The sequence below is a fragment of the Sarcophilus harrisii genome, chromosome 1 (genome assembly GCF_902635505.1).
Source record: "Sarcophilus harrisii chromosome 1, mSarHar1.11, whole genome shotgun sequence".
In the NCBI taxonomy this organism is placed as follows: domain Eukaryota; kingdom Metazoa; phylum Chordata; class Mammalia; order Dasyuromorphia; family Dasyuridae; genus Sarcophilus; species Sarcophilus harrisii.
The window spans coordinates 192,913,523-192,937,563 of NC_045426.1; the positions used below are offsets into that span (position 1 = coordinate 192,913,523).

General features: G+C 34.7%; 1 protein-coding gene across 6 annotated transcripts in view; it reads left to right on the forward strand.

The window, feature by feature from the left end:
• LOC100925754 overlaps positions 1-8,982 on the forward strand; it is a 205,356-nt gene extending 196,374 nt beyond the window's left edge. For 2 of the 6 annotated variants that reach the window (XM_031968102.1, XM_031968111.1), the window contains one exon: positions 7,468-8,903. In XM_031968102.1, coding sequence (XP_031823962.1) covers positions 7,468-7,901 — 434 coding nt within the window. In that variant the 3' untranslated portion in view covers positions 7,902-8,903. Of the gene's footprint in view, positions 1-7,467 lie in introns of all 6 variants that reach the window. The other 4 variants (XM_031968144.1, XM_031968117.1, XM_031968126.1 and 1 more) reach the window with 4 other exon arrangements.
• Positions 8,983-24,041: the final 15,059 nt, after the last annotated feature.

Genomic DNA, 24,041 nt, shown 5'->3' on the forward strand with positions numbered 1-24,041 from the left:
TTCAATTTCATGTGATCAAAATTATTTATTTCATCCTTCATATCTTTATACCTTAATTAAGAATTTGCCCAACTCATAAGTTGTGAAATTATATTATATGCATAATTATATATGTATATACATATATTAGTATATACACACATACATATATACACATGTGTATATAAATACACACACACACACACACACACACACATATATATATATATATACACATATATAATGAAATCTGGTCTCCCAATTTCAAATGATATAATCTTTGATATTTAGGTTACCTACCCATTTTGAATTTATTGTGAAATGATGTAAAATGTTGTTTATATCTATTGTCTGTTAGCTGGTTTCCAGTTTTTCCCAAATATTGTTATCAGATATGGAGTTCTTTCCTGGGTAATTAATTTTTTTTAAGTTTAATTCCACACTGATTATTGGGTTTAATTATTTCTGATTTTTCCTGATTTAGTTTATTCCATTGATTTTCATATCTGCTTTTTAAACCAGGAACAAATGGTTTGAATGATTTTTTTTACTCTAAAATCTCATTTGAAAACTTGAAGTGTTATTCTGCTTTCATTCTCACATTTTTTTCTCTTTATTTTTCCTAGATAATTGTAGATTTTTTTTCTTACCAAATGAATTTTGTTGTTGTATTATCTGTCTAAAAAACTGTCCTTTTGGTAGTTTGATTAATATAGTATTAAATCTGTAAACTGTCTTTAATAGTACAATCATTTTTATTATGTTGGCATGGCCCAGGCATGAGCCGAGCCCTAAATCATCTTTCTATTTCAGTTCTATATTTCTTCGAATGTTATGATTATAAAAAATCCAGTGTAAACATTCTCCCGTTAAACATTTCCCTATAAAGATCAATTTTTCCTTTTAATTTTCAAAATATATTACTTTTTCAAATTATTTCCTTTTACTTATGAAAATATAAATACAGCAGTCATTTTGCCCACAGGGGAAATATCTTCCTTAATTCCCTGCCACCTACTAGCAGTTAACTATATGTGTTATTTTAGTTATATAGAACTCTTACATCCTCATTTCAGGATGGCTATGAATAAGGCTATGGGGATGGGTTTCAGTGCTGTAATTACTATAATTTTCCTTTCCCTACCTCTCAGTTGGATGCAAGCTGCGTGATAGTAGCTGTTCTCAATTTTTCTCTTTTTTACCTTCTCTTGCCATTCTTTCTTGATACTTCCTCAGTGTTTCAATTTGGAAGGGGAACTGTCAGGATAGGAAGAGTGTATTCAATTTTTTTATTTAAAATTTTTTTGGGGGTCTCTTCTTCAGAAACTGAAGGGCAGATCTCTATAGGTCTCCAACTATTTTAACTCAAGAAAACACTATTATTTCATTCAATCAATTTGTTGACCTTTATTAAGCTCTTACTATATGCCAGTGGACTGAACTAAATGCTAGAAATACAAAAAGAGGTAAAAGACCATTCCTGTCCTAAGAGAGCCAGTTATCTAAAGGGGGAAACAAAACACAAATATATACAAACTAAGCTATATATAAATATATATAAATAGGAAATAATTAGAAGAGATAAAGGAGTAGAATTAAGAGGGGCAGGGAAGACTTTCTATTGAAAGTCAAGAAGCTAAGCTGAGTATGTTAAGAACACTTATGCAAGTAATGAATTAAACCAGCTATACTCAGCAACAGAACTCTGGGAGATGACTATGGACCACTACATAGAAATCTCTATTTTTATCCGCCTGCATTTTTTATTTCCTTCACAGGCTAATTGTACAATATTTCAAAGTTCACTTCTTTTTGTACAGCAAAATGACTGTATGGACATGTATACATATATTGTATTTAACTTATACTCTAACATATTTAACATGTATTGGTCATCCTCCCATCTAGGGGAGGGGACAGGGGGGAAGGAGGGGAAAAGTTGGAACAAAAGGTCTTGCAATTGTCAATGCTGAAAAATTACCCATGCATATATCTTGTAAATAAAAAGCTATTAAAAACACTTATGCAAAATAAGTATATAAACAATATATATAAAATAAATGCCAGGAGATTTTGGAGAGAGGACATGAAGAATTGGGGAGACAGAAGGACTTCATGTAGAAAGTAGTGTTTGAGCTGGATCTTGAAGCATATAAGTTATACTATGAGGTAGATGTGATGAGGGAGTGCCTTCCAGGAATGTATGCCAACTAATACAAATACATGGTGTTAGAAGATAGAGTATTGTGCCTGGGGAACAGCAAAAAGATTAATTTGAGAGGACCAAAGAGTTTGGGGCTGGGTTTAAATTTAAAGCTGGAATAGTAAGTTGTGGTCAGTTTGTGAAGATATTTAAATATACCCACCCACCCCCTGAAAAAAAAGATTTTTTATTTGATATTAGTCAATAAATAGCCATTGGATTTTATTGAGAAGGTGAATGACTTGGTCAGAATAATTTTTAGAAAAATATCTATGATGGTAATTCTTTACCTAATTTCACTGAAGGAATATCTTACATTGCACTGGGAAAGATTATAAATCCCATATTCATGCTATTTTTATATTAAATTACTTTAAACAAAGTAAGAAAAATAATCATATTTTGGTAATAGTAATAATATTTATGTTTATATAAAAATCAGAGTTTATTGCAGTCTTAGTCTGTGTCATGGAAGATTACGTAGGGAGTTTAAAAATTACTGAAGTGAACAACTTTCTAACAGATGAAGATTTTTTTAAAAGTATAATGAGATACATTATTGGGGGAAGGGGTGTAAAGCCAAGAAGGTGGATTCAAGATGGCAGATTAGACATAGTTACCAGTTGAATTCTCTCTGCCTTCCACTCCAAAAAAACTTTTTAAAAACTCTTAAAATAAAACAACAAAAGATCACAGTGAGATATTTTTCCATCCTAAAATAACTTGGGAGGCCAGCAGAAATCTATGATATTAGAGTCCATGCTATGGCAGCAAGGGTGGTCCTTAGAGATGGCTGTAATTGTGACAGTAGCAGCAACTTCCAGAAGTCTTGGCCCAGAGATTGTAAGTGGGGCAGAAAACTAGTCAGAAAGAGATCATGGTGGACCTTTCACTTTACCTGATTGCAGCTAGTGCTGATTGAGGATCCTATTGTCTATGTTATTGTGAGTCTCTGTTCTTGGGTGAAGGGGAGCATTTGAAGTTAGCCACAAGGAAGCAAGGAATAATACTCCCTGTGGCTGAAGAGGAAAAGGAACCTTTCTTGGATAAGATCAGCATGGAAAGCAGGAGAGCAGTGACCATACTCTTCCCTATGTCACACTACTTTAGAAATACTGAAAACATCCAGACCCCCAGAACTAGCTCTTAAAACAGCAACATGAAAAAGTCTGCAACTTGGGACAGTGCCTCCTAACTTGAGGTGAGCAGAGCCAATCTTTAACATAAAGTTCAAGAGCAAGAAATAGGTAAGGAAAAAATGAATTAACGACTAAAAAAGAACTTGACTACAAAAAACTGCTATGGTACCAAGGAAGACCAAAACACAAAGTCTTGTGTCAATATGAAAGTAGGGAAAACAAAAGCCTCAAAGAAAAATGATAATTGCACCCAAGCTCAACAAGTATTTCTGGCAGAGTTAAAGAAAGAGATAATAGAGATTGATAAAAGAAAAAATGGGGGAGGAGGGTAAATGAGAGTGGTGAAAAGAAATTATGAGAGGAGAATTAACAACTTGGTAAAAGAGGCGACATAATAGTTAAAATGCCACAAAAATTCACTAAAGAAAGTCATTCTTTACAAATTAATTTAAGAAAGTGAAAGCAAATGACTCTATGAGACATAAAAACAAGGAAATAGTCAAAATAATGAACAAACAGAAAAAAGGGTAAATTATTTCATTGCAAAAAATAACTGACTTGGAAAATAGATTGAGGAGAGATAACTTAAGAATTACTGGACTCCCTGAAAGTTGCAATGAAAAAAAGAGACTAGACATCATACTTCAAGAAATTACAAAGAAAAATTTCCTTGATGCCTTAGATTCATAAGTTAAAAAAAAAAATTAAAAACATCCATCTGATTGTGGAGAGCAATTTGGCACTATGCCCAAAGGACTATAAAACTGTGAATATTCTTTGTTCCAGCAGTGCCATCACTGGTTCTATATCCCAAGGAAATTGTAAAAGAGGAAGAAGGACCCACATGTGCAAAAATGTTTGTAGAAAGTCTTTGGGGTAGCAAAGAATTAGAAAATTAGTAGATGCCCCTCAATTAAGGAATGGCTGAACAAGTTGTGGTATTTGAAGGTAATGGATATATTATTGTCCTATGAAAAATAATGAATAGACTGATTTTACAAAGATCTGGAAAGATTTACATGAAGTGATGCTGAGTGAAACAAGCAGAATCAAGAACACATTGTACACAGTAATAGCAAGAAAGTGTGACAATCAGTTCTTCTTAGTGGTTCAGTCATCCAAAGCAATTCCAATAAACTTTGGACAGAAAATGCCATCTGCATCCAGAAAAAGAACTATGAAATTGAATGTAAATCAATAATGCTATGTTCATTTCTTTTGTTCTGTTTTTTTTTTTCTCCCATGGTTTTTCCTCTTTTGTTCTGATTTTTCTCTGCTAACATTTCTCCTAAAGAAATGTGCATTAAGGGGCAGCTAGATGGTGCAATGTGGTAGAGTGCCAACCCTGAAGTCAGGGGTATCTGCATTCAAATCTGGCTTCAGAGACTAATACTTCCTAGCTATGTGACCTTGGGCAAATCATTTAAACCCAATTGCTTCAGCAAAAAAAAGGAAAAAAGAAAAGAAAAAAAAGAAAAATATTATTAAAAAGAAAAATATTTAAAAATATATTAAAAATAAAATAAATTTTTTGAAAAAGAAAAAATCATTAAATGTAAGAAAACAATTAAAAAAAGAATCCACTGCCTGAAAGAGATCTTCAAAAGAAAATTCCCAGTAATATTATAGCCAAATTCTAGAGCTCCAGTATCAAGAAGATATTGTTACCAATTAGAAAGAAACAATTCAGATATCAGGGACCTACAGTCAGGATGTACAAAAATATTTCAATTGGAGATACTGAACAAGTTGTGATATATGATGGTATGTTGTCTTATAAAGTAGGGGTGATTTCATAAAAAATAACAAGACTTATATGAAGGGATGCAAAGTGAAGTAAGAACCAGGAAATCATTGTGTACAGAGTATCAACAATATTGTAATGATCATCAACTATGAAAGACTTTGCTACTCTGATCAATATAATGATCCAAGACAATTCCAAAATACTCAGTGAAAAAAAAGTGCTTTCCACCTCTAGAGAGAGAACTGATGAACCCTGAGTGCAAACTGAAATGTAATTTTCTCATGTTATTTTTCTTGCTTTTGTTGTGGTGATGGTTATTTTTGTGTTAAATGGTTTTCCCTTCATGTCTGACTATTTGTCAGACCCCCTTTTGGGGTTTTCTTGCAAAGATGAGAAAGCTGAGGCAAACAGGATTAAGTCCCTTTCCCAGAATCACAGAGCTATCAAATGTCTGAGGCCAGATATTTAGGAATTTAAGAAGATAAATATTCCTGACTCCAGTCCCAGTCCTTTATCCACTGAGCCATTTGCCTGCCTGCTTTCTCCTTTTTCTTTTCTTTTCATTTCTTTACATTCCTTTCCTCCCTTCCTTCCTCCTGTCCTTCCTTCCTTCCTTCCTTCCTTCCTCTTCCCACTCTCCCTCCCTCCACTCCTCTCTCCTTCCTTCTCTCCCTTTCTTCCTTCCTCCTAAATAACTTCTTTTTTTTAGCAAGAGAAAAGTCACTTTAAATCAGAATGAGGATATTTGAGTAAACTATTAATAACAATATTATATAGTAGAAAGAATACTTCTTTTGTTGTAGTCAGACAGTCAGGGTTAAAGCCCCAACTTTACTTTTTTTTTTTGCATTGCTTGTCTGATGCCAAGAGTGCAAATCTCAAAGGAAGCTCATTACTAGGATTGGTCACAAAGTGATGTTTGTTTTTTTCCAGCCACAGCAACTCAATATCACTTGGCTATCAGTTCTATTGATGGACTCTAGCTTTTTGTTAGGCTGATTCTCCTCAGTTGTCAGATACCAAGTGTCTTGTTAAATCCACATGCAAGAACCTCTTACAAAGTGTATTCTGTACACAAAACCTTTGAACACCTATGTTTTGCTGAGGAATTTTAGTGGAGAAGTTTTATCATTATAATAAAAATCCACTAGGATAGAAGATGAATCTTTCCATTAATTGTAAGTTACTCAAAGGCAAGGACAGTTTCATTTTTCTCTTTTATCTAACCTCTCCCCCTCCCTCCCCCCAGGCCTAGCACAGTGGTAAACTCTTAATAAGGATTTGGTAATTGTTTAGTGGATTCTCTGACCATCCTAGGTCAGTGGATTCAACTTCATTTATCTCTTAGGTTTTCAGCATGTACCTCCACAAAAAGTATGAAAATATATAAATTCATGTAAGCAAAGTTATAGCTAGGATATCATGAATTGTAAAGTACCTGCTTGGAGAGACTTTGCACTGCTGAATTCCAACTCAGGGAGTCAGCTAACAGGGGGAAAAAAGAGTGATTCCATAGCAGATGTTAGAACAAAACTAAAATAAACTGAGGCTTATATGTGTGAATATAGACAAGCATCCCATAAAACTATTCTTGCAGCAAAGAAATTAGGACAATTATTCCTCTTTTCCATTTGTGCCTCTCAGCTTACATATTGTATTTTGGGGGACACTTTTCAGGTTTTTAGTTGGTGCTTGATTTTTTGATTTCACACAATATAAAAAGGCAAAAATTGTAATAATTTGGGGACAGGAGATTGCTAGCATAATAGGAAAAAAAACTATTTCTAGTTTGTAGTGCTAGTAAAATAAAATATTCCATTATCCCACGTTACTTGAAAATAAAAACAAAATATCTCCTATGAATCACAATATACCCCAAAGTCCTCACAAGAATGTCCAGCACACAGTTGTCAGTACTTTCACATATTTAATTCTTTGAAGAATAATGGTAAAAGGTAATACCAAGGAAAGTTCAATTAAGATATTGAATGTCCAAATGTACTTTAGTAAGACCACTAGTATTTACCAATCTCTGTTCCTCTGCTTCAAGTGGGATTTCCAAGTCATAAGTAGGCAAGAGCCACCATGGTTTTGGTCTAGGACAATGTATTCAGAGGATATTGTCAATACTTGCGGTTTGTCAGTAGCAAAGAAGAAATTGGGCTTAGGAACTAGTTAGCCAGCCTGTCATTCTAGTGTTCCTTCCCCTAGTCTTTCCCCTTCTTTGTAACAGTATACCCCCAACGTCCTGAGTCCTCTGCTCCTGTACTAAAGCCACATTTCATGGAGCTTGTCCTGCCAAGGTCTGTGGTGTTTATACCAGGGTGAAAAATTCTGAGCTATAGCTCTTGAAGTATCTGGTTTAATGTATGCTGCCCCTTCTTGTTCTCTCTCTCTAGGTGAAGAGGCCTTGTCGAAATTTGGAAGAGAACTTTTCCTTTCTTTAGAACAGGCTCTCAGAGACTGTGCAGAGCAACGAGATAAAGCAGCGAGAGAGACGGAGTTCTTAAGAATTGAGCTGGAGCAAGCAATCACAGAACTTCACCTTTTGAAAAAGGAACGTAAGGAAAAAGGAACTGAGTCCTCTTTGAGGTTTTCAAAGTGGAAAGGGGAAGGTGGAGGAGTATTGGGCACAGAAGACCCACCAACTCAATTTGGTTCTCAGAAACCGAGACTGGTAGTTAATTCCATTTTTTCAAATAAAGCAGAAAATTCTCGAGCTTCCTCCTTGCAGCCTCAGGAAGAAACTTCCGAGAAGGCCCCCCTGCACCATCGAGGGAAGAACTTCAGAATTAAGAGCATAAAACCCACAAGACTGTCTTTACAAGATTAATCTGGGATCCCAGCCACCCAGAAGTATGACTTTGGATATTTGTTCTAGGTGCTGGTAAACCTCATATGCCAAAATAGATCACAAATATAAAAAGTAAATTTGATGGGTAAGATTTTCTGTAGATAAATCCTAAAGAAATTAAATGGGAATGGTTTAAAATGATGATTATTCATTTTCCTTTAATTTTTCATTTTTGACATTTCAACATGTGATTATTCTATATGTCACTATGTGAATCTTGTTCTGGAACAAAGAGATGCACTGTTTTCTTGACTGGCTTCATGAACTGAGGTTTTTAAAATTTCAGCCTTAATTCAATATCTTAATTTAATGACTGATAAAAAAGAATCATCCTCAGCTTTTAATGCTGCTGTAAATAATAAAATATTACTATATCTTCCTTGAAAGTAATAACACAAATGCATAAAAATATTTACATGGAACAAATGCTCTTGTTAAGTATGTGATTAAAGGAAATTTATCAAAGAAGCTTATTATATGTAGCTAATTTATTTGCAATTAGATATTTTCATTTCTAAAATTTCTTTGGATATTAAGGATGTTCAAATTTTGAAGTTGATGTTTTGTTAATAAATAAAGTTGAAATTTCAGGGCATTTTCTGAGTCTATTTAAAACAAATTAAATAGTCACTTTTTTCTTTTATATTGAAACCAGAAAACAGAGGGATCTAGCTGAATATTAGTCTTTTCTAAGCATCAAGATAAAATATAAATATTCATCACATGCCAATCTTGTCTGTTTTGCCAAAGGCAATAATTGCATTTGGAATAATTAAGGTCATACATGTGGTTACTTTGTTAGCTATTTCATAAAGACATTGTTTAAAAAAGAAAACGAGACTGGTCTTTGGCTTTATCCATTTATCACATTATTTTTAAACTTGTTAAAGGAAGGTGCTTGGCTAAATACATTGATTTTCTTTCATCCTAGAAAATACTGCAATATAGTTACTAGAATTATAATTTTAAGACCTAGAAAGAACCTTAAGGATCATCTAATCCAACTATTTCATTTCAGAAATAGGAAATCGAAGTGTAAATAGAAAAAGTGATTTGCCCAATGGTACAAAGTTAGTGGCAAAGATGAAAATAAACTCTTATTTCCTGACTTCTTGAATTCCTCTTCCTTCCCACCATCTCACCTGCTTTCTTCCCATGGCTCCTGGTATCCAAGGAGGAAACTAATTACCACGGCCACTTATCTTGCTGTAACTTCTGCCTGTCACACTATCCATCCTTCCTCTTGGAAGTTTGGGGGTCAGTACTGTGGGGTTACAGACCACCCTTACATTTCCATGGTTGCTTCCAACCTCATGGAGCTTGTGCAGAACTTACTTGTGGCACAACGTGTCCAGTTCATTCCAGTGATAGAATCTGGAAGCCTCTCCATGCCCTTCCCCACCCCCCTTTATTTCAGGATTTGATATTTACTATTAATTGCTTATATATGTAGGTTGGCTTTGCAAGGCAAGCCCCCTCAGGGGCTGGTACTCTAATGTCCCCAAACTGCCAGCAGATGGCATTGGTGTCTTAGTTGATAAATTACAAACAGCTTTATATGGCATTTTAAAGATTTACAAAGCACTTTTCTTGCAATAGCACTTTGAGGTAGGTAGAAAAATAATACCCCCATTTTACTGATAAGGAAATTGGGGCTCAATGAAGTTAAATGATTTACCCACAGTCACTGAATCAGTAAGTAAGTGTAAAATCTGTCACTCAAAATCACCACGAGGCAATCTCAAACTCAATTACCCCAACTTTTCTTTGCAGATTAGCATTCTAAAGGTAAGTAGTGATAATTACATCATTATCAGTCATTTTCATTAGTCATCATCAATATCATCATCAGATTTAATATTTATATAATGCTTACTAAGTCCTAGGTAGTGTGCTAAGATGCTTTACAATTGTTATCTTTTTTGATCCGAACAACAACTTTGGGAGGTAGGTCCTGTTATTTATTATTCCTATCTTATAGGTGAGGAAATTAAGATAAACAGCGTAAGTGATTTGCTTAGTGCTCTATCCTCTCTGCCACTTAGATGCTTCTATAATAATAATAATAATAATAATAATATAGTAACAATAATAAGTGCTAGATTGAATTTAATTGAATGGTCTTTAAAATTTTGAAAACCATTAAATGAATTAAGCAACTTATTTACGAATTGAACAGTGAAAAAGATACAGTATAAAAGCCATGTGGAAAATGGAGAAAAATTCCCTACCTACATATAGCTATTTTTCTTCTATCTAACTTATCAATTGCTACTTAACGTAATCAGATTTCTGGTAAAATAATATTTAACTCTAAAATTTCTCTTATGACCTAAGAACCTATTCACTCCTAAAAAACTATACCATTCCTATCAGCTAATTCTGGTTTTTGAAGCCTGGAGCTTTTTGTTGATGTGGTTGCTTTTGATGTAAATATTTTTAATCTTTTCAATTGCTATAAGCAAGCTCTAGCTGTCTATCTCTTACTCTCTTTAGCCATGCAAGGCACATTTTTAAACTGCACTGCTCCATCAGTGGTTCCAACGAGAGGAAAAAGCAAATCACTATTGTGTAGAGCAAACTTCTGCTGTGTTTCCTACATGGGGAATGACCTCTCTGTCCATCATGCTCCTGCTCAGAGACTCTTTTTCACTCTTTATCCCAGACTTGCCTGAAGGATTGCATGGGATTTTGGATTAAAATGGTTATATTTTGCAAATACTATTATAATTTCTAAACCCAGATTTTTTTCTGAGGCAAGTTCTTTTAAAGAAGACAATTTTCCCTCAAGAATTATTTTTTTTAAACAATTTACACATCCATAACACAAATATTTTAAAATAGGTTCTATGGAACAGGTGTCCTTAAAATAAATATATAAATTGTAAAAGAGATATTAGCAAGTATGGGAGAGAACAATTAAGGCCAACTTTCCCCCTTAAACCATACTTCATAGCTTAAAATAATCTCTAAAGAAAGAAGAGGATATTTTGAAGGAAAGAAATAGAATAATTCTGGAGAGATTTCCTTTTCTGATGAGAGCTGCTTCCTCTTCATTGTATTTTTATTCATTTACATTAAATAAGGTTAGATAAATAAGATTTGAAGATAACATATGGATGATGACAATTCTTTGGGCACACTCATTGAAGAAATAAGCATCTGAAGTTGAGAAGAAATGATGAGACTTCTTTGCTATTAAAGCTGTTGGGAAATCAAAACTAAAGCTGAAATTTCTACACACAAACTACTTTGCAGTCTTTTATCTATTTATCTATTTATTCTTTTTTTGTTTTTTGTTTATTTTTTATTTATTTTAGAAAAAAAAAAAAACCTGTTGAACCTATTTATTTCCTGTTGAAAAATGAATTCTTTTGGGCCTTAAGTAGAAAAATAAATGCAATATAAGGGAGAAAACAACACCTACTATGTCATTCAATATGTCTTTGAGTACTTCAATATATGATTGGGTCCTTTGCATATGAGAACAGCCTGGGAGACCTCAAAGTGGATTTAACTCTTTCCACTGACACATAACTGGCTCTGTTGCCTTTGCCAAGTTTTCTTTACCTCTCAATACTCTCCAAACAACTTTCTAAAACTAATTTTCAGAGAAGAGGTTGACTGGGATTGGTAGAGAAAGCTTCCTCATCTAATAATTGTTTATACCAATGAAATCAAAGGTCCAATCCCTATGGGAATGCAGTATGTATATAAAGTATAGAGTGACTTTCTGTCCAAGTGGGATTATGGAAGGGGAGTACCAAGATGTATTTGAGACTGAGGGGAGTGGGAACCTTTGTCCAATCATGCTGGAGTTCAATGCACATTTGCACATTTTTCCTGCCCTCTGGTGTCATATACTAGTCTGCATTCCATCACACAAAGCCAATGCATATATCCCAATGATTTCTATCAGTTCCATTCTATTTTTTACCTCAGAATATAGCCACTAGCAAGATTTAACAGAACCATAGGTACTAGATATTTGAAACCTTATTCCCAAAAGCTCAAATATCATTAAATTGTGCAAAACTGATCTCTCCCTCCCTTCCTCCCTCCCTCCTTCTCTCTCTCTCACTCTCTCTCTTTTTCCCTCTTTCTTTCTTTCTCTCTTCCTTCCTTCCTTCCTTCCTTCCTTCCTTCCTTCCCTCCCTCCCTCCTTCTTCCTTCCTTCCTTCCTTCCTTCCCTCCCTCCCTCCCTTCTTCTTTCCTTCCTTCCTTCCTTCCTTCCTCCCTCCCTTTCTTCCTTCCTTCCCTCCCTCCCTTCTTCCTTCCTTCCTTCCTCCTTCCTTCCTTCCTTCCTTCCTTCCTTCCTTCCTTCCTTCCTTCCTTCCTTCCTTCTTCCTCCCTCCCTCCCTCCCTCCCTGTCTTTCTCCCTCCCTTCCTCCCTTTCTCCCTCTATCCCTTCTTCCCTTCATTTGCTTCCTTCCCTTCCTCCCTCTTTCCCTCTATCCCTCCCTTCTTTCCTCCCTTCCTTCTCCTCTGATTTCATAAATGTAAGGCAACATCTTGATGAAGAACTCTCTTTATCCATGCCAATCAATTTTTCTTCAATCTGTCTTCATCAATCTAAAGAGTTGTCTGACTCATTGACACTTTAAATGACATTCCCAGGGTCACATGATTAGGGTCAATCTTGATTCTAAGACTGGCCCTTTGTCCATTAAGCTCTGCTGCCTTTCTGATTATGCTATCATCTTCAAAGAATATATCACAGATTAGTTTTTCTGTAAGCAGTTCTCACTTAATTCCCTTCTAAAAGGAATTCATCCCCTAAATTCTATTGGTTAGCTCTAATAAATTACTGGGCTCATTTATTCAGTGCATTTATTCATTGCTTTCACATGTAAATAGCCATCTACCCTCTGGTCTTTCTAAATTGTAGCTTAATAAGATTATACTCATTTAAAAATTTATTGAACTAGCATGGAATATATTTATATAAAAATTAGCTGCTTAAGTACTTCCTTGATGAAAAACATAGCTGTTTTAATATTATTATGAATTTTATTCAAGGAAAAAGAATGACCTTTTAAATTTTCTTTTACCTCATTTCATGTTTTGTGTGTCTTTCTTTGTATGATTAGAAATCTTTGTGATTTAATTAAATTTTAAATAGAAAACATGTGCCCGGACAGTAAAAGTTTATTTGGAAATAATCGTAAGGAAACAATTAATAAATTAATTTGAGCAATGAAAGACCTGTTTTCTCTGAAAACACTCATTCTGATAGGCATCCATTTTATAATAAAAAAGCTTCAGTTTGTTTTTGAATCTTTAAAAAAAAATTCTTTGAAGCAAGTCCAAAGAAACTAGGTGCTCCAATTTTCCAAAAAAAAAAAAAAAAAAAAAAAATGCTCCCAGCCTTATGGAAGTTCATTGTAAGTATTTCCAAGTACCTTCCTGCAGATCCCCAAATATCTACTCATAAAGTTTGCTTTTGGATAAAAGCAACTAAGTTTTAAAATGGGATGAGGAACTTTGTTAACCCTTTATCTCTTAACTCCAACATTGTAACTTTTTTGTATTTAATAAGAAGCAAGAATATCTTTTTTTTTTTTGGTGGGGGGGGTGTGGTTAAAAAAAAAAAAAAAAAAAAAAACTAGGGTAGAAAGGCATCCCAAAGCACACCTTTTTCAGAGGGTTGCTGACAGAAAGTCTCCTCTATCTTGTACTTGTTCAAAATGACTTTTCTGATCTAAATGAAACTTCATATTTGCTCAGGTTTGCTTTTTATTGTTCCCCAGATGCCTTTTTCTGAAATATTACCAAGACATTCATTCTCACAAGTTACACCAACAGAGTTCAGGTCCTACTAAGTTGAGAGAGAAAGTATGGTCCCAAGAGTTTACTATATCAGAAAAAAAAAAAATATTAGTTAGGGAAGTAAACAATTGTCTTAGAAGGCTGTATCTGAGACTAGCATTTCAACTTCTGAACTATGGCTTCAAATGTAAAGGTGACACTTCTCACTTGTGCAGAGATGGACATGTAAGAAATGTAGATAATTTCTTTCCTAGACACTTTGCAAATGTAGTTTAAAAGGTTTTAAACTAAGAGGAATGGGGAAAGGAGAAAACTGCTTATGTATATTTTTCATGCTTATGTATATCTCCTAAGCTGGAGATCATAAAAAGGACCAACCAAAAAAGAATGACATTTGCGATACCTAGAAGTTCACAAAAGAAGAAAATCAATTCATGAAAGGAACTAACATAAAACTCATATGTACATATGCCAAAAATTTAAGCAACAAGGAAGAGCAATTAGAGACTCAATGCAAAGGGGAGAATTTGACCTGATAGGTATCAATAAAACTTTGTGAAATGAAACTATTTGAAACCTGTAACTGAACCAGATCTCTGGGTGGATACATGTTATTCAAAGAAACAGAACAAATCAAAGCAGTGGGAAAAGCATAGTATTTAAGAGAATATATTAATGTGAGGAAATACAGGAATCTGAGGCAAAAACTATGAAAAAAAAAAGTAAAAGTCAATGGAGGGAAAAATGGAAATGATTTTATCTTTGTAGTGTACTATAGACTACTTGTACAGAAGGAAGAAATGGATGAGAGCTTAAGAAACAGTTCCAAGAGCCTGGGGAAGATTTATAATGTGCTTGTGAGAAGTGATTTCCATTACCCAGTCATCTGGTAAAGCTCTCTCTTTGTCAAAAGCAGAACAGACAATAATTTCCTAAGTTACCTCAGTCATTATTTTCTTTTTCAAAAAGTGGAGGAAGCCATAAGGGAGGATTTTATTGTAGGTCTGAAATTCTATTCTGAGTCTGATTCTCACTAACCAGAGGAACTGATTACTTGTGTGGAAATTATGGGACCTCTGGGGGTGGAAATAAAATGTTGGGGCAGGGGGTATAACTATTGCCTCCTAGAGTTTTTGATAGAGGAAATTAAATCTGAATATGATCTTAGTGTATTATGAACCCTGAATTTGGGAAATCAGATTTCAGAAAGTTCAGAGGAAAAGATAGGATCTCATGGATTTAAACACTACAGGGAAGATGGCCTGAGATTGGATATGTTCAAGAATGAAATTCCGAATAAAAAAAAAAAGGAAACAGTTCTGTTGAGAAAGGGAAAAAAGGTATTTGTCTGAAAAGACCAACATAAATGTGTGGTTTGATATAAATATGAATGCAATAATAACTTAGATTTTAAAAAGAAATGTACCAGAAATGTATGAAGTTAGAAAATAGAAGATAAGAAGTAAGGGAGAAGTAATAGATAATAAGAACATGTTCACTCAGTACTGTAAAAAATATCTGATGTCCTAAAGTTTGGGATGATCTAAGAATACTTGGGGGGCTAAGATCCTCAAAAGGAGGTGGTCTTTTTTGTTTTGTTAGCTGTATTACTTATAAAAGGATTTTGGGTTGGACATAATGGTGATGTTATAACAGAGAAAAATTTAATTCCTCTATTGCTTCAAATTTCTCTTTTGAGAAGATTGAAAAAATGGAAGAATAAAAATGTCTGAAAGGGACTTGATAACTTAGATTAGTGAGGAAATAGTAAGAGTAGTAAGAACAATTAGTAACCAAGTATTTTGGCCTTGCTTGAACTACATCCTTGGTTATTAAAAGAACTGATCAGTGTGAGTGCTTAGTCACTAGCAGAGAGTTTTGAAAACTATGGAAAAAATTAGTGATGACAAAAGATTGATGAGGGGCAAATGTCTCAATTTCTAAAAAAAAAAAAAAAAATTAAAAGGAAGAGAACATTGTTTGCAAGCTATTAGCCAGTGAGCTTGATTTTAGTTTCTGGGAAAACTTGAGATCATTAAATAGATAAACTTCTAAAAAGGGGAATGGTTTTTATAAAGAGCCAACATGGTTTCATCAAAAAGAAATAGGGTAACCTCATTTCTTTTATTAAAATTATGAAAATAGTAAATGAGCGAAATTCTATGGATATAATATACTTAGATTTTAGTAAAGTTTAGGTAAAGTATCTCATACTCTTCTTCTGTAGAAGATGGAGAGATGTGAACAATAGGCAGAATGGTCCAAATCAAGGAATAACTACTTGTTAACAACTCCATGTGAACATGGCAAGAAGTCTGAAGTAGAAGACCCTAGAAATCACTCTAGGCTTTAAATTTTTTTTTCAATGACTTAGATAAATTTATATATAGTTTGCATGTTCATGAGATTAGCTAAACAAGCAAAACTAGAAGAAATAGTCAACACTCTGGGTGAGAGAATCAGAATCCCAAAAGATTTTTAATAAGTTAGAGCATTAAACTCAATCTAATAAGATGAAATTTAGTAGCAACAAATGTAAAATATTATACTGACAAAAATTCAGCTTCTCTGATATAATATGTGGGTAGAAAGTTATTTTGGAAAAAAAAGATCTTGGTATTTTTTGTATTGTAAATTCAATGTGAGTCAGCATGGTGATGTGGCAACCAAAAAAAGAATCTTGGGTTGCATTAAGAGAAACATAGTTTCTAGGAATAGGGAAGTGATAGTCCCTCTGTACTTTGCCCTAGTTAGATCTAATTTGGAGTTTTTTGTTCACACTAGCTAAGTGGCATAGTGGATAGACCTGAAGTCTTGGAGTCAGAAAAACTCATCTTCTGGGCCTTGTACACTTCCTAGTTGTATGATCCTGGGCAATACAGTTAATACTGTTTGTTTCAGTTCCCTTATCTTTAAAATGTTCTGGAGAAAGAAATAGCAAACTAGTATCTTTGCCAAGAAAACCCAATGGGGTCATGAAGCATTGGACATTACTAAAACAACTACACAGCAACAATGGCTACCACAGTTTAAGAAGAAAGTATATCAGGAAAATTCCATGTCATACGAGAATTCCCTGAAGAACTGGCAATATTTGGCCTGTAGAAGAAAAGGCTTGGAAAGACAATAGATGATTTTTTTTTTTTTTTGATGACTATTTTCTGGGTCTTCTGTGATTTAATATTGTTGTCATGGTTCATACTTCCTTTTCAAAGATGTCCAATTGCATTGGGAGGTTGATATCCTGACTTGCACATGATTTGAATCTTAGTAAGATAAAAGTCATCAACCTTTACTCTTTCCTCCAGAGTCATTCAGAGTACACAAGTCAAGAAGACTGGTGATGGCTCCAGATGTATTAGGAAATCTTGACCTTTTTAAACTAAAATCTTTCTCAGGTCTCAGGTTGTCTGAAACAATACCCATTCAGTGATTAAAGGCTACATAAGAAGTAAGGCAAAAGTTAGCTTAGTTTGCCTTTACAAAAGAATCATTCTGGAAGTGGAAGATGCTTAGGGTTTCTGGACAGAACAGAAACAATTGCTGTTTACATTCACTCTGAGCCATCAACATCCAAAAATGAATAAGTGAAGCTTAGAACCTATTATTGGCCAATTAGTGAATGCCAGAGTAATTGGGTTTAAGGCATAGCCAAGTAGTTCCATTTTAATTCTAATAAGCTTTACCCAAACCTGGTTTTCCAAAGCTAAATTTCAAGAAATCATAAATGAAAGCTACATAAGACAAAAGAGTTAATTTTCCCATTTTAAAAAATGACAGAAGAAATAAGTAGGGAAGAAAAAAATCTATCCCCCAAATCTCAGGATACCTTATGAAGTACAATGATCAAAATTTTTGAAAATTTATATTCCTTTGGACACAGTATTCACAGGTAAATATATGACTCCCCAAGTGGTCAGAGGGAGGAAGAAAAAATGAAGTACAGAAGGAAGGAAAGAAAGAAGGAAAGGAGGAGCAGCATTGTCCAACTAGAACTGGTCAATTGGGTCCCTAGTGGGGCAGCTACTATTACTCACAGATTGTTGTTTGTCCTTTATTCTTGAAGATGAGCAATGACATCAGGAGGTGATTAAATAACTGAGATGAAGGATGAAACACTTTCCCTTAATTCTGACCCATCTCATTTCCTTTTTTTTGATAGGGTAATTAAACTAGATGAAGAGAATGCTGTGCATTTAGTTTATCCTCCATATGCTCCGTGATACATTAACACTTGCTTCTTTTAAGGGGTACTCCATATATTGACTCCAAACATTTTCACTGGCTTTCCCCTCTCTCTCTTCATTTCTACCTCTTTGACTTCCTTAAAGTCTCAGCTCAAGTTTCACCTCTGTAAACTTTATTTTTCTTGAGGTTTTTTTTTTTGGGGGGGGGGGAGGGGTAATCTAAATTTCCTTTCACATCATGACTTTTATGAAAATGCTTTGCATAACTTCAGGAATACCTTCTCAATGAGGAGGGGGTAGGGAGAAGAAGGAAAAGAATTTGGAACTCAAAGTTTTAAAAACAAAAGTTAAAAATTGATTTTATCATCCAGTCAGTCAACCAGAATTTCTTAAATGTCTAATACATACCAGGCACTGTGCTAAGTTCTAGGGATACAATGAAAAGCAAAATATAGTACCTTCTCTTAAGGAGGTCATACTCTAAGAGAAAACATGCAAACAACTATGGACAAAAAAGACATATGCAGAATAAATTGGGTGTTATTTCAGAGGGAAGACAGAAAAATCAAGGAAAAGTGGTGAAAATAAAGTTTTTAAAAAGTATGCTTCAATCTGTATTCAGACACAATAAGTTCTTTCTCTGGGTATGGATAGCCTTTTTTATCAAAAGACCTTCAGAGTTGTCTTGGATTGCTGAGAATAGCAAAGTCATTCACAGCTTATCATCTTACACTAATTTTTTTGACAAGGCAATTGGGGTTAAGTGAATTGTCCAGGGTCACACAGCTAGTCAGTGTTAAGTGTCTGAGGCTGGAGTTGAAATCAGATCCTCCTAACTCCAGTGCCGGTACTCTGTCTACTGAATAATTTGTACATCATACATTTCACTTTGGAAGAACTCATGGAAAGAAGTCTTTCCAAGTTTTTCTGAGAGTATCCTCCTCCTCGTTTATTACAGCACAATAGTAAGTAAAAATCAAGATCCAAAAAGATTTTGACAAGTTAGTCTGGGGCTGAATCTATATAATAAGATTAAATTCAATTGAGGTAAAATCTAAACTCACACACACATCCCCCAAATCAACTTCACAAGTACAAGATAAATGAAGATTGGTTAGATGATAGTTGTTCTGAAAAATGTTTGGAGATAATAATGTACTATAAACTCAAATCTGAGTCAGCAATGTAACATGACAACCAAAAATGATAATGTGATCTTGGGATCCATTAAGAGGGACATAAGTTTCAGGTATAAGGATTCCATAAACCTATTGTCTGTCCTCTGCTCTAATCAGACTTTTTCTCATTCAATTATGGATATCACAGTTTTAAAAAAGACATGGTTAAGGTGGAGTATTTTCAGAAGAAGGCCATTTGGAAAATAAACGTCTTCTTATTGAGCCTTATCTGACTCTCTGTGACCCCATTTGGAGTTCTCTTGGCAATGGTACTGGAGTGATGTGCCATTTCCTTCTCTAGCTTATTTTACAGATTAGAAAACTGAGAAAAGCAGGGTGAAGTGACTTTCCCAGGTTCACATCACTATTGTATGCATTCATATTTGAACTCAGGTCATCCTGATTCCAAGCCTGGTGCTCTATACACTATGTCACCTACCTGCCCCTGAAAGGGTCTTTAGTCTTTGTCACATGAGATTCAGTGATTAAAAGAATCAAGGGTGTTTAGCCTGTGGCAGAGGAGGATCAGTGGCAACAAAAGAGCTATAAATATTTTCAGAATTGTCATGTAGAATGAGGATTCGACTTTTCTTGTTGATCCCAAAGAAGACCCAGGATAAATATCAGAAATTGAAAAAAGGCAAATTTTAGGCTTGATATTTGGGAGGAAATTTCCCTCACCGCCCAAAAAAGCCAATCTAAAAGTGAAACTTGTTAAGAATTTAAACTACTTAGCAAGTAGAATGGTCTGCCTTTAGAGGTGGGGATTTCTCCCTCTTCAGGGGTCTTCAGACAGAGGCTCAATAACTCATTGTCAGATAAATTGCTCTGGGGATTTTTTTCATGGAAGAGTTGGATGGATGATTGATGAGTTTCCTTCAAGTCTCAGATCCTGTAATTTTGTGATCTCTGTCAACTATGTGCTCTGTTGTTACTCCAAAAATAAGTGTCTTAGATCTTGGAGGTAGTTTGGTCCTTTGGTTTAAGGGGAGGACATTTCACAGGATGGTTAGGATCACAGATTTCGATGTGGAACATACAGGAGCAATTGTCCTTTCCGTGATGCGTCTCAGATTTGATTATTGTAGCTACTTCTTCTGTCAATGTGATTGACTGCTCTCTGTCATCTTTCATTCTGCCTGTTTCTGACCCATATCTTTTGTGAATTCTCTATGAAAGACTCAGCTATCATTGTTCATGCAGAGGAGATACTCCTCTGACTACTAATCTTTTCTAACTTCCAGTGTAGCATTCAGGATAGTGCCTCATTCTCCATGATTTCTTTTATGCCATTTTTTTTCAAGTGGAAATTAGTTATATATTTTATTTAGCAGAGAATTTATAATGTCTCAGTTGAAGGAAACAGTTTTAGGAAGTGTTAAACAGACTCTGACTTCTGTTTGGGGGACATATTCATGTTTACTACATTCAGCTTAATGAAAAAAGGGAAATAAATAATACAAATTAATGCCACATTTATATATATTTATTCTCATTCCGATAGCTTGCAAATTCAATCTTACTCATTTTCAGTGACATAAATAAATATTCTGAGTTCATAGAGCACAGTTGCTCAGACAACAGACTACTAAAGCAAAATTGGTAGTTCCAAATCATTTTGATCCAAGGCATTTATCAGTGGGTTTAATTTTTAGAAATCAAAATTCTATGTCTAAGATAATGTTTCCCAAGGTTCACCCATATCAATCCTCTGCTCTAAAAATGCTTTCAGCAATGTCCACATAATGGGGATAGTTGTAGCCAACAGGGTTACTTTGATAAGGATAATAAAGATAGTAGACATTTATATAGTGCTTAAAGGTTTGCATATCACTTTGCAGATTTTATCTTATTTAACCTCATAACAACCCTATGAGGTAGGTACTATTATTATTCACATTTTACAGATGTGGAAAGCTAGAGTGAGAGAAGCTTAGTAATTTATCCAAAGTCACATAGTTAGTATGTGTCATGGGCAAGATTTAAACTAAACTCTTCCTGACTCCCAAAATCAGTCTTCTATCTTCTATACAATCTGATAAACATGATCTACAAAATAGATTCAAAAGCAATAAGAACTAGTTCTTCCACACTGAATCCCAAGGAGGGTAGGCTGGCCATCGTTAGTACAACTGAAAATTTCAGGCAATATTTTATTGCACTTATAAAACACTCAAAGCATAATTATTACTCTATGTTTTGCTCCTTGCCTTTCACCTCCCAGTTATTGATCAACAGGGGAATGAATTTGGGCTGGGATGGAGAAAAGAAAAGGAGGCAAAAATTCAGGAGTATACTGGTAAATATTTAACAACCAGCTCTCCCTCTCCTCAAAATGTATATAGTATGTACCTTTAAATTTAATATGCATTTTTAACATTTTCTCCATTATTTTCTTGAGTCTAGACAATTAGTGAAACAATCAATCAATTTCTGATGTAGCATCTGATGATTTCCAAGGTAATCATTCACACTGTAAATTTAATAATCAGTTTCGAAGCCAGTCCAGCTGGCAGAAACAGCACCTGCAGAAACCGCACCTGAGCTCAAAGGAAGCTAATGGGAATAAGTGAAAAGGAATTTATTCTAGATAGGGGGGACCACATGTCAGGGAAATATTCCAAGTTTGGTTTTATCTGTCATCAGATCTAGTTGTTTTTCCCTCTAGTGATTCCAGAGGGATTCTGGATTCCAGAGCTGTGATGAGGACTTTGTTTCTTACTCCATTACTAGTTGTCTTTACACCAAATACCCTCAATTTAAAAATAGTGATTTCACGAGAGTTTAATTCAAATCAACATTTTGTGTGCAAGCAACTGTGTTAAGCAGCCCTTTAGATGTAAAGATGAAAGCAATAGATTAGAATCTTTCATGGTTCTCTGGCACTTTCCCCCAAATTGCCAATACAACCATATGGGTGCTAACACAACCTATGAGCATCTTGAATATACAGAAGTATCCAAGGCAGCCAGGGGTTCATAGCGCACATGAACACACACAAACATGTGTGTGTGTATATATATATATGTATATATGCATGCATATGTATGGGTGCATACATAACACACACATGTATACATACATGTGTACAAACACGAATATATGAAAGCAGAATGATTCTTTGGCCAAGAATATTCGAGATATGAACTAAAGTAATTGGATCACCAACTTAGTAAACATCCAGAAACCTTGCATCCAAATGAGTGTGGTCCTCTTCAAGGGTGATATCTTGAGAAGCGTGTCCTAATGATGCTGCTGTGAATCTTTATGTGAGTCAGAGTAAAAGGTAAGGTATATCAAAGAGCAGAGGGTGACTGCAGTTTTTAAATCTGGGTCACTTGAAGAATGAGGCGGCTAGGTGGTTCAGTGCATAGAGGGTTGCATAGAACTCATGAAGTCATGAGCTCAAATACAGCCTCAGACACTTTCTAGCTGTGCAACCCTAGGTAAGTCCCTTAATTTCTTATTTGCCTAATAAAAGGATCCCCTGATTAAGGAAAGAGCTAACCACCCCACTATCTTTGCCAAGAAAACCCCCATTGTTTTAGTTAATGGGATCATGAAGAGTCAAACACAACTAAACAATAACTTGAAGAATGAAGGATAGTATTGTTGATGAATTTTAGCATCATTTTTAAAAAAGAAACACATTTTGTGAAGTGAGGTAAATCTATATTTAAATGTATTTAGGACCTGGAATTTCATAATTTTATTTAAAACCATCCATTAAGAAAGCATTTTCTAATGGAAGATACTGTTTGCCAGGGAACTAGGTTACTAGTCACAGTAACAAATTATTTGAGTTTCAGACTCCTCATCTGAAAATTGAGTTTGCTATCCAAGTTGGTCTCTAAATTTTATCTTAGGTGTGAAAATCTATTTTTCTTCTTTTGATTCTATTGTCACCCTTCATTTGATCTGTCAGTTATATAACTCAAAGGATAGAGGGCCAAACCTGCATCAGGAAGACCTGAATTCAAATGTAGCCTCAGACACTCCCTACCTGTGTGATGCTACAGAAGTCACTTAACTGCTTTTTGTATCAGTTTCCCCATATGTAAAACGGGAATAATAATAACATCTACCTTCCAGGATTGTTGTGAGGATCAAATGAGATAATTATAAAGTATTTAGCACAGTACTTAGCACCCCATATATTAGGCAATATATAAAATTAGCTATTATTGTTATTATTGTTAACTTCAAGATCTTTATTTTCCCTATATATAAGAATGAAAAGCAGTATGACATAATGAGAAACACTTGAGAGTTAGAGGATTTGAGTTAGGCTTCCACTACTTAGTAATTGTGTGATCTTGGGCAATTCATTTAACCTCATTTTCCCTCAGTTTCCTTATTCTTGTTTTCCCTCCTTATCAAAGGAAATGAAAAATCACTTTTATTCTTAGTTTTCCCATGTGGAAAAATGGAGAAAATTATAGCTACACCTAGCGTATTATAGAAGATCAAATGAAATGATGGGTAGGGAAATATTTTTTCAACTATAAAGCACTACAATATTCACACACACAAGAAAGGTATTGTCATTCTGTGCTTAATGTACCCGCTTTCCAACTGTCAGGAAAGAATGAGGTTAGTTAATGTGAAACACTTTGAAAAATAAAATTGTCTATACAGTTACAAAGCATTACTATTACTAAGATGAAAGACATACTCTACAAGAAAGTGATGAGTGGAAGCTCAAGGTCAACTGGTGTGTAAGGGGATGAACAATGTGTTGTATCTTCCTGAGTGATCACAGAACAAATGAGCATCTCTGCAGTAGGACAGGAGCAGCAGATGCACTGGAGGCAGGTGATGCAGTAGAGACTCTGGGTAGCTCCCACAGGGAGGATGATAGAACTATTATGTAGTTTGCAGACTGGTTCCCACTGGACCACAGATGGCTAAATGCTTGGTGTCAGTGGTTGAGTTGCTTAGCTAAAACAGCAAATATGAGGTAATCATTTCTGGTTAGTATGGAT